The sequence below is a fragment of the Bombina bombina genome, chromosome 2 (genome assembly GCF_027579735.1).
Source record: "Bombina bombina isolate aBomBom1 chromosome 2, aBomBom1.pri, whole genome shotgun sequence".
Lineage (NCBI taxonomy): Eukaryota > Metazoa > Chordata > Amphibia > Anura > Bombinatoridae > Bombina > Bombina bombina.
Genome location: NC_069500.1, coordinates 712758629 through 712771178, shown reverse-complemented (window position 1 = coordinate 712771178; position 12550 = coordinate 712758629). Strand labels below are relative to the sequence as shown.

Below are 12550 nucleotides of genomic sequence, written 5' to 3'. Positions count from 1 at the left end.
CTTACAACCACTCCCCTTGGTGAGCTACCAATCAAAATGTGCCGTGTGCAAAAGTACATGGGCCGGGTGCAAAACCGGCTTTCATATAAGTGATACAAAACAAATATAAACTGTTATTATTTAAAGTGTACATCAAACAATATATATATTGTTATCCCTGTGGATGTGTAATGCAAATGTAACAAAAAACTGGATACGATCACACACATGCTCAAAGTTGTCCGAGGTGTATTAGACCTAATATAAATAACAACACAAACCTGATAGGAGGGCGAAACACACCCTCGCAATGCGATAGGTTAAGAACATTCATCACACAAAAGCACACCTACCACTATTACGCCAACCAATAACAAGGACTGAAATCTGTAAACACATAGACTGATTGGTAATATTCACCCGTCCTCTATGATGTCTGGGGGCGTGTTCGCTAGCAGACCGAGTGTCAATAGTGCTGTCAAACCGCAGATCCGGGGCTTACTATAGTGCCCACTGGCACCTAATCCCCCTATTTCAAAGCGCGGTCATCGCATCAATCATACGTGTCCCTTATTGTCAGCGCACTGTGATCATCCGAAACCTCATGCCTCAGATGCGGCTGTGTGTCCCCGTTCCCGGTTGTCATGACAACCTGTATACACAATCCATGATATATAACTAGGGATGCACCGATACCAATACTAGTATCGGTATCGGTACAGATACCAAGTATTTGCATGAGTACTTGTACTCGTGCAAATGCACCGATACTTAAACCGATACCTCTACTTCCTACCCATATGCTATCTTGTGGCGTTTTTTCAAACTGCATGTTCCCATTTCATTTTAAACTGGAGTGGAGACTAAACTAAAAATTGTTTACTACTATTCTGACAATACAAATTGCTATTATTTGTATTATTGTAGGAGAGATCACTGTACCTTGTTCAGACAAACCCCTGAAGTACTGGGCAGTTAATAAACAGATTTCCAGCTCTGGCTAAAATGGCCCAAAAATATTTTTCTGCCCCATGCAGTAGTGTGGAAAGTGAAAGACTGTTCAACTTAGAGTCGAACCTCCATACCAATGTCAGATTGATGTTATATAACAGCCCTACAACCCAATTGCATCACCCCTTTAAATTTAATATTTTATTGTAATATTTTTTATTTATAAACATGTTCAGTGAACTTTTTTATTATTTCATAATGTCTTTTGAATTACAGTCCTTTATAATTATAAAGAAGGAATCTTAAATAATTAGTCTGCATTGTGCTTGGTAAACTGTCACATGACATAAAAAAAAAGTATCGGTAATTGGTATCGGCGAGTATTTGAAAACAAGTATCGGTACTTGTACTCAGTCATAAAAAAATGGTATCGGTGCAACCCTATATATAACATCTCAATCGCAGCGCTCAAGGGGTCATATCATCCACAACATCATGGCACCGACACGGCAGAATACATCACAATAGTTCTTACTTCATGCCGCGGTTGCCATGGTGACCAAGTGCTTCTCCCATATTTCAACACGCCAGGCATATTGAGGCCACCGCCACATACTCTCGATAGTAATTAGCTATACTAGGCATATGCCGCGTTCCCCTAGTTAAATATCGCGGACTTCTAAGAAACCGCAATGCCAACACCAGACACCACAATGTAAATAGAAACCATAGCAACCATACATGCGTGCTTGAGGCCGCCAACTGATACAGACGGCTGTGCTACTCACCAAGTGTCACCTTCAAAGCACGGGACACAAATGCAACCCAAATCCTGAAAAAAATAAACATAACAATAAAAAATATATATAAACTTATCCTCTGCTATATACATATACTCAGGTCACTCAATTCTCCTCAAAAGTATTATATATCCGGTAAATTATTACCCTCAATCGCAAATCCAACCACTCACATGCAATCACCTCTGCACATATTATAACATAATAACCACCTAATTCTACTGCCAAAGTGCTGTGTACCAAGTACTCTATTACCCACAATACGGAACATAACCACCCAACTGCAGTCACCTCTCCGGGGTCTGCAAGGGTAAACCCCCACTCACCGTGGGATATTATCCCCAATACTAAACCACTCGTAGACCACCTACATAGAAGAAAGTATACGTGAATATAATAAAATAGAAAATCAGGGTTATATGAGTGTGGCCCTAGATGTCACAAACTCATCAGAGCCAACCCACAATCATCCATCTCAACATATGTATCCCAAGAGGTCACAGTAACGACTGTCCAGGCGTGCCAGCCAGGGAGACACTAAGCATCATGGCCTAGCCCCCCCAAGATAAACATATAGTCACACAACTTGAGCATGTGTAGAAAGCATACCAGTCATAGAAAAAACCCAAAACATGAACATGTGTGTAAACTAACGAAGATAAGAACAAAATTAAAAACAGATAAAAACATAGCACACCTCATATACATATATATTCACAAAGTGATCATCAGCTGCGAGAAAACATGGAACTCACTATTTCTAGATGAAATAATTTCTAAAACTACCATCAGAGTAGGAAGTGGACTCTCATTTATGGCGCTGCATCTTATGTCGCCTGCCCCATTGGGCCCAACCTCAATGGATCATTGGACTCTCACATCACGACTTAGTTTTAGAATCAATGTGACTGAGGACTCCAAAAGTAAACCAGTGAACTCTTGCACCTCATCTTCATTATAGAAAGTTCTGCCATCCCGTCTGTATGTTCAAGCCTCTAGGGGCCAATGTACACAATTCGTGTATCCAGCGTGCTTCCTTTCTCAGGAGTATCTTGGCTCGATTTCCTCCTCTTCGTGGGACCGGTACATGGTCTATAATTCTGAAGCGTAAGTCGCTCACAGTGTGTCCTGCTTCCAGGAAGTGGCGGGCCACAGGGTGCTCTGCCTTCTGAGAATTGATTGCCGATCTGATGCTGGAGCGGTGGTTCGCCATCCTCACCCTGGCATCATCCGTCGTCTTGCCAGTGTAGAATTTCCCACGGGGCAATTAAGTAGATATACGATAAATTGGGTTGTACATGTCAGATAGTATTTGATCTGGTATCTTTTTCGGCGGTCAGGATGTTGGAATGTCGTGCCAGTGTGCATACTGTTGCAAGTTACACAACTAATGCATTTATAGCATCCCATTTTTCTCTTTAGCCATGTTTGTTTCTCATTTCTTAGGGGGATGTCTGTCTTTACCAGCAAATCCCTCAAGCTTCTGCCCCTGCGGTATGCCAATCGTGGAGCTGCCCATTCAGCGAATGGCAGTGTAGGGTCACTCTGGAGTATTTTCCATTCCTCCTTAATTGCTTTGGCAATTCTGTGTTGGTCTGGATTGTACGTGGTCACAAACGTGAGTTGGGGATTTGTTGTAATACCTGTGGTGCTTACTTCTTGTTGAGATAGAAGAGCCGATTCACGTCGTTGCTCTAAATTTTTCTTACTGTATCCACGTTGAAGGAATCTTTGTGTCATTTCTGACATCTGTGTTTGCATCAAGTCACTGTTGGTATTGTTTCTGATCACCCTTTGATATTGCGCTTTAGGGATATTTCGTATGAGTGCAGGCTGATGGCAGCTTCTGGCATGTAGTAAACAGACCGCAACACATTACTACATGCCAGAAGCTGCCATCAGCCTGCACTCATACGAAATATCCCTAAAGCGCAATATCAAAGGGTGATCAGAAACAATACCAACAGTGACTTGATGCAAACACAGATGTCAGAAATGACACAAAGATTCCTTCAACGTGGATACAGTAAGAAAAATTTAGAGCAACGACGTGAATCGGCTCTTCTATCTCAACAAGAAGTAAGCACCACAGGTATTACAACAAATCCCCAACTCACGTTTGTGACCACGTACAATCCAGACCAACACAGAATTGCCAAAGCAATTAAGGAGGAATGGAAAATACTCCAGAGTGACCCTACACTGCCATTCGCTGAATGGGCAGCTCCACGATTGGCATACCGCAGGGGCAGAAGCTTGAGGGATTTGCTGGAAAAGACATACATCCCCCTAAGAAATGAGAAACAAACATGGCTAAAGAGAAAAATGGGATGCTATAAATGCATTAGTTGTGTAACTTGCAACAGTATGCACACTGGCACGACATTCCAACATCCTGACCGCCGAAAAAGATACCAGATCAAATACTATCTGACATGTACAACCCAATTTATCGTATATCTACTTAATTGCCCCTGTGGGAAATTCTACACTGGCAAGACGACGGATGATGCCAGGGTGAGGATGGCGAACCACCGCTCCAGCATCAGATCGGCAATCAATTCTCAGAAGGCAGAGCACCCTGTGGCCCGCCACTTCCTGGAAGCAGGACACACTGTGAGCGACTTACGCTTCAGAATTATAGACCATGTACCGGTCCCACGAAGAGGAGGAAATCGAGCCAAGATACTCCTGAGAAAGGAAGCACGCTGGATACACGAATTGTGTACATTGGCCCCTAGAGGCTTGAACATACAGACGGGATGGCAGAACTTTCTATAATGAAGATGAGGTGCAAGAGTTCACTGGTTTACTTTTGGAGTCCTCAGTCACATTGATTCTAAAACTAAGTCGTGATGTGAGAGTCCAATGATCCATTGAGGTTGGGCCCAATGGGGCAGGCGACATAAGATGCAGCGCCATAAATGAGAGTCCACTTCCTACTCTGATGGTAGTTTTAGAAATTATTTCATCTAGAAATAGTGAGTTCCATGTTTTCTCGCAGCTGATGATCACTTTGTGAATATATATGTATATGAGGTGTGCTATGTTTTTATCTGTTTTTAATTTTGTTCTTATCTTCGTTAGTTTACACACATGTTCATGTTTTGGGTTTTTTCTATGACTGGTATGCTTTCTACACATGCTCAAGTTGTGTGACTATATGTTTATCTTGGGGGGGCTAGGCCATGATGCTTAGTGTCTCCCTGGCTGGCACGCCTGGACAGTCGTTACTGTGACCTCTTCGGATACATATGTTGAGATGGATGATTGTGGGTTGGCTCTGATGAGTTTGTGACATCTAGGGCCACACTCATATAACCCTGATTTTCTATTTTATTATATTCACGTATACTTTCTTCTATGTAGGTGGTCTATGAGTGGTTTAGTATTGGGGATAATATCCCACGGTGAGTGGGGGTTTACCCTTGCAGACCCCGGAGAGGTGACTGCAGTTGGGTGGTTATGTTCCGTATTGTGGGTAATAGAGTACTTGGTACACAGCACTTTGGCAGTAGAATTAGGTGGTTATTATGTTATAATATGTGCAGAGGTGATTGCATGTGAGTGGTTGGATTTGCGATTGAGGGTAATAATTTACCGGATATATAATACTTTTGAGGAGAATTGAGTGACCTGAGTATATGTATATAGCAGAGGATAAGTTTATATTTATTTTTATTGTTATGTTTATTTTTTTTAGGATTTGGGTTGCATTTGTGTCCCGTGCTTTGAAGGTGACACTTGGTGAGTAGCACAGCCGTCTGTATCAGTTGGCGGCCTCCAGCACGCATGTATGGTTGCTATGGTTTCTATTTACATTGTGGTCTCTTGGGTCAAAGGTGGCGGTCCCAAGTATGCAATTGTGGTGTCTGGTGTTGGCATTGCGGTTTCTTAGAAGTCCGCGATATTTAACTAGGGGAACGTGGCATATGCCTAGTATAGCTAATTACTATCGAGAGTATGTGGCGGTGGCCTCAATATGCCTGGCGTGTTGAAATATGGGAGAAGCACTTGGTCACCATGGCAACCGCGGCATGAAGTAAGAACTATTGTGATGTATTCTGCCGTGTCGGTGCCATGATGTTGTGGATGATATGACCCCTTGAGCGCTGCGATTGAGAGGTTATATATCATGGATTGTGTATACATGTTGTCATGACAACCGGGAACGGGGACACACAGCCGCATCTGAGGCATGAGGTTTCGGATGATCACAGTGCGCTGACAATAAGGGACACGTATGATTGATGCGATGACCGCGCTTTGAAATAGGGGGATTAGGTGCCAGTGGGCACTATAGTAAGCCCCGGATCTGCGGTTTGACAGCACTATTGACACTCGGTCTGCTAGCGAACACGCCCCCAGACATCATAGAGGACGGGTGAATATTACCAATCAGTCTATGTGTTTACAGATTTCAGTCCTTGTTATTGGTTGGCGTAATAGTGGTAGGTGTGCTTTTGTGTGATGAATGTTCTTAACCTATCGCATTGCGAGGGTGTGTTTCGCCCTCCTATCAGGTTTGTGTTGTTATTTATATTAGGTCTAATACACCTCGGACAACTTTGAGCATGTGTGTGATCGTATCCAGTTTTTTGTTACATTTGCATTACACATCCACAGGGATAACAATATATATATTGTTTGATGTACACTTTAAATAATAACAGTTTATATTTGTTTTGTATCACTTATATGAAAGCCGGTTTTGCACCCGGCCCATGTACTTTTGCACACGGCACATTTTGATTGGTAGCTCACCAAGGAGAGTGGTTGTAAGGGTCTTTATTAGTTTGTCTGTTTTCACTTTTTTGCTTGTCAGAAGAAGGGACGGTGTTGGTCCCGAAACATCACAATAAAGGATATTTCATTGAAGTTGTTGTCTACAGTCCAGTGAGTGCTTTATAAATATATATATATATATATATATATATATATATATATATATATATATATATATATATATATATATATATATATATATATATATATATATATATAACACAAAATTTGGTGAAACAGACTGAGCATAAAAGTTTAGTAGGTTGGGACTGAGAGCTATTATGTGAGTTTAGACTGTTAGTTACCTTCTCCTTCTGAATCTTGCTAGGGAGGGACTCGTGGGGGAGCAGCCCTAAAAATCATGCTGCCAGCCAGGAATCAGGATTACTGCACTTCAGCAGCCTGCCATCACACTGTCACAGTAAGGAGAGCACAACCCAGTCCTCTCCACACTGGCCGCAATTTCCAACAGCAGGTAGTTGGTACCGTAAATGCAAGTGGCATCATGCAGGCCACAGAGACTGTGAGACACACAGCCACAGAACAGTGATTAGGTATAGAGCAAGCGGAAGCAGGCGCATGCCGCGCAGCAGTCTTCTTTCAATGACGCTGAGACGCTCTGAGTCTGACCTCACCTAACTGCTGACCGTGCGTGCCTGTCAATCCCAGCCATATCCCACCCAGTGACTGACTACTATACTTACCCGGTGTGAGCACTGACCCCGCGGACAGTCCGACCGACCCCATCTACCTATCTACTGAGTCTGAAATCACCTAACAACTGACCGTGCCTGTCAATCCCAGCCATATCCCACCCAGTGACTGACTACTATACTTACCCGGTGTGAGCACTGACCCCACGGACGGTCCGACCGACCCCATCTACTACCTGTCTGTTCCTTAGTTGTCTGAGTCAGAGTGAGACCGATGACTGAGACAGCAGGTGCTGCGCGGCCTGATATTCTGCCTGCGCTACACCAGAAGGGAAGGTGCGCAGCCATGCAGCCGCGCACCTTAGAGGGAACAGTGCCTCCAACCATGTTTTTGAAGAAACAACACAAGTTGATTCGTATGAGATTCTGCAGAATGTAAAGACTGAGCAAGTACCAAGATATCATCCAAATAAGGAAATACAGCAATACCCTGTTCTCTGATTACAGAGAGAAGGGCACCGAGAACCTTTGAAAAGATCCTTGGAGCTGTTGCTAGGCCAAACGGAAGGGCAACAAACTGGTAATGCTTGTCTAGAAAAGAGAATCTCAGAAACCGATAGTGATCTGGATGAATTGGAATATGAAGATATGCGTCCTGTAAATCTATTGTGGACATATAATACCCTTGCTGAACAAAAGGCAGAATAGTCCTTCTAGTCACCATTTTGAATGTTGGTATTCTTACATAACGATTCAATATTTTTAGATCCAGAACTGGTCTGAAGGAATTCTCCTTCTTTGGTACAATGAATAGATTTGAGTAAAACCCCAGACCCTGTTCCAGACCTGGAACTGGTACAATTACCCCAACCAACTATAGATCTGAAACACATTTCAGAAATGCCTGAGCCTTCACTGGGTTTACTGGAATGCGAGAGAGAAAAAATCTTCTCACAGGAGGTCTTATCTTGAAACCTATTCTGTATCCTTGAGAAACAATGTTCTGAATCCAAAGACTGTGAATCGACTTGATCCAAACATCTTTGAAAAATCGTAACCTGCCCCCTACCAGCTGCGCTGGAATGAGGGCCGCACCTTCATGCGGATTTAGGAGCTGGTTTTGACTTTCTAAAAGGCTTGGATTTATTTCAGACTTGAGAAGTTTTCCAAATGGAAACCGTTCCTTTAGGGGGAAGGGTCAGGCTTCTGTTCTTTATTCTGACGAAAGGAACGAAAACGATTAGCAGCCCTGTATTTACCTTTAGATTTTTTGTCCTGAGGCAAAAAGGTTCCCTTCCCCCCAGTAACAGTTGAAATAATAGAATCCAACTGTGAACCAAATAATTTATTACCTTGGAAAGAAAGAGAAAGCAAAGTTGACTTAGAAGTCATATCTGCATTCCAAGATTTAAGCCATAAAGCTCTTCTAGCTAAAATGGCTAGACATATATATCTGACATCAATTCTAATGATATCAAAAATGGCATCACAAATAAAGTTATTAGCATGTTGAAGAAGTTTAACAATGCTATAAGCATTATGGTCTGAAACTTGTTGCGCTAAAGCCTCCAACCAGAAAGTTGAAGCTGCAGCAACATCAGCCAAAGAAATAGCAGGTCTAAGAAGATTACCTGAACATAAATAAGCTCTCTTAGAAAGGATTCAAGCTTCCTGTCTAAATAGGCTGACCATATTGCCGCTTTAAGAAGGAACACATATGAAAAATACATATGTGAAGGTTCTTATACAAAACATTTCTTTAAACAGCCCTGAAAACAGCCCTGACATATGTATTTTTCATGTGTCCCTTTTTAAAGCGGCAATATGGTCAGCCTATGTCTAAAGGATCCTTAAAGGAAGTACTATCCGCCGTAGGAATAGTAGTATGTTTAGCAAGAGTAGAAATAGCCCCATCAACTTTAGGGATTTTATCCCAAAACTCTAATCTATCAGATGGCACAGGGTACAATTTCCTAAACCTTTGAGAAGGAGTAAATGAAGTATCCAGACTATTCCATTCCCTATAAATTACTTCTGAAATAGCATCAGGAACTGGAAAAAAACTTCTGGAATAACTACATGAGGTTTGAAAACCGAATTTAAACGCTTAGTAGATTTAGTATCAAGAGGACTAGACTCCTCCATATCTAATGCAATTAACACTTCTTTAAGTAAAGAACGAATAAACTCCATCTTAAACAAATATGAAGATTTATCAGTGTCAATATCTGAGGCAGAATCTTCTGAACCAGATAGATCCTCATCAGAAACAGATAAGTCAGAATGATGACGGTCACTTAAAAATTCATCTGAAATATGAGAAGTTTTAAAAGACCTTTTACGCTTACTGGAAGGAGGAACAACAGACAGAGCCTTCCTAATAGATTTAGAAACAAATTCTTTTACATTAACAGGGACATCCTGAACATTAGATGTTGAAGGAACAACAACAGGTAATGGATTATTATTAATGGAAATACAATCTGCATTAGAAAGTTTATCATGACAGTTATCACAAACAACAGCTGGAGGAACAGTTACCAAAAGTTTACAACAGATGCACTTAACTTTAGTAGAACCAGCATCAGGCAGCGTCTTTCCAGAAGTAGATTCTGATCCAGAGTCATGTTGAGACATCTTGCAATATGTAATAGAAAAAACAACATATAAAGCAAAATGATCAAATTCCTTAAATGACAGTTTCAGGAATGGGAAAAAAATGCCAAATGAACAAGCCTCTAGCAACAAGAAGCAATGAAAAATGAGACTGAAATAATGTGAAAAAAAGGTGGAGACAAGAATGACGCCCACATTTTTTGGCGCCAAAATGACGCCCACATTATTGGAGCCAAGTACAACGCCCATATTTTTTTGGTGCCAAGTATGACGCCACATCCTGTGACGCCGAAAAAAAGACGCCCACAATTTTGGCGCAAATAAACATCTGAACGTCAAATATGACGCAATACGCAAACTTCCGGCGTCAATTAGGGCCCGGGAATGACAAAATTTTTGCGCCAAAAAAGTCTGCGCCAAAAATGACGCAATAAATTGAAGCATTTTCTGCCCCCGCGAGCCTAGCAGCCCGCAGGGAAAAAAAGTCAATTGAAAATTTTTAAGGTAAGAAAAAATTATTTATTCATATGCATTATCCCAAATAATGAAACTGACTGTCTGAAATAAGGAATACTGATTATCCTGAATCAAGGCAAATATAAGTTTAAACACATATATTTAGAACTTTACATATAAAGTGCCCAACCATAGCTTTGAGTGTCATAATAGAAAGATTTACTCACCCCAAGACACTCATCTACATATAGTAGATAGCCAAACCAGTACTGAAACGAGAATCAGTAGAGGTAATGGTATATAAGAGTATATCGTCAATCTGAAAAAGGGAGGTAAGAGATGAATCTCTACGACCGATAACAGAGAACCTATGAAATAGATCCCGTAGAAGGAGACCATTGAATTCAAATAGGCAATACTCTCTTCACATCCCTCTGACATTCACTGCACTCTGAGAGGAAAACCGGGCTCCAGCCTGCTGCGAAGCGCATATCAACGTAGAATCTAGCACAAACTTACTTCACCACCTCCATGGGAGGCAAAGTTTGTAAAACTGAATTGTGGGTGTGGTGAGGGGTGTATTTATAGGCATTTTGAGGTTTGGGAAACTTTGCCCCTCCTGGTAGGAATGTATATCCCATACGTCACTAGCTCATGGACTCTTGCTAATTACATGAAAGAAAGGTAGTTGAGTGCTAGCAACGGCTCTGAGCCGTCGTTAGCACTCAAGGGGTTAAATACAACAGGTGTGTTACACTTTTGAGGGGTTATTCGGTTGTGACAAGTGCTCAAAATTGAGCTTAAACTAACATTATAACTTGGGTGTGGTTCAATAAAACAGTATCATCTGCACTCTCTTGAGCCTACCTATGTATGCTGTTATTTCTAGGTTTCAACAAAGGATACCAAAAGAAAGAAATAAATTTGATAATACAAATAAACTGAGGAGTTTCTTACAAATGTACACTAATTTAATTTTTTTTATTTACGTCCATGTCCCTTTAAATCTTTTCATTATAAAGTAAGAACTTCTAGAAATCTGATCAATTCTTTTTATTAGTGATAATTCAGTATCTTCGTTGGTAATGAGTAAAGTACAAAAGTTTAGAGTTAATCATTTTGATGCTAATTATTTAGCTGCCAATTGGTGGCTCTCAGATATATGCCTCTTGTCAATGGTTTACCAATGTGTTCAGCTAGCTCTCAGTAGCGCATTGCTGATCAGTCAATAAAGGAGACCAAAAGAATGAAACAAAATTGATGATAGAAGTAAATTTGAAAGTTGTTTAAAAATGTATTCTGTCTGAATCATGAAAGAAAAAAAAAAAATTGGATTTCATGTCCCTAGAACCTTTTATTATACAAATGCTTGCAATGACGTAGAGAGTTTTAGAATTGTACTGTAAGTCACTTTAACTTCAGTGCAGTTTCTCTTATAATTGCATTTGCCTTGTTTTGGATTTAATTACTGTATATCACCTTCAAGTGCAATGTCATAATTTTTCAAGCCTTTTAAAATGTAACGTTCCTTGTAACATTTCAGAAATAATGGTGGATCAGTTTTTTTTTTCTTAGTAAAGGAACTTGTAATATTTACCTGATCAGCCAACGCAAGTTTCTTGGAATAAATTCTATGTAGAGCGCCGTGAGCAACCACACAGTAAGGACATCTGTTGCTTGCACTGGTAGCCACAATAATAAGCTCTCTGTCAGCTTTAGATAAATTGCCTGCAGAAATAATAAGAAATATGCCACCTATTAAAGATTATATGGTGCTAGTTATGTTACCCATATGCTAAACGCCTTCATTATGATGCAGCTTATCTGTAAAAAGCTGACTAGAAAATATCACCTGAGCATTTCTATGTAAAAAAATAAACATTAATAGCTACACAAAATAACAAATGCACATCATGTATAAATTTATCAACCAATCAAGCAAGCACTACCCAGGTGCTGAACCAAAAATGGCCCGGTCTGCAAAGCTTACATTCTTGCTTTTTCAAATAAAGATATCAAAGAGAACGAAGAAAAAAAATGATAATAGGAGTAAATTAGAAAGTTGCTTTAAATTGCATGCTCTGAATCATGAAAGTTTAATTTTGATTAAACTATCCCTTTAACCTTGTTTGTCTTTATCCTAAAGGACTGAATGACCATACTAAGATATTTAAAGGGACAGTCAAGTACAAAAAAAAAAAAAACTTTCATGATTCAAATAGGGCATGTCATTTTAAACAACTTTCCAATGTACTTTTATCACCAATTTTGCTTTGTTCTCTTGGTATTCTTAGTTGAAAGCTAAACCTA

The 12550-nt window shown here is 40.5% G+C and overlaps 1 protein-coding gene across 2 annotated transcripts in view; it reads right to left on the bottom strand.

The window, feature by feature from the left end:
- The window catches only part of LOC128647961 (uncharacterized), a 33677-nt gene that overhangs the window by 6688 nt on the left and 14439 nt on the right, over window positions 1–12550 (bottom strand). For both annotated transcript variants that reach the window (XM_053700639.1, XM_053700640.1), the window contains one exon: window positions 11838–11968. In XM_053700639.1, coding sequence (XP_053556614.1) covers window positions 11838–11968 — 131 coding nt within the window. The remainder of the gene's footprint in view (window positions 1–11837; window positions 11969–12550) is intronic.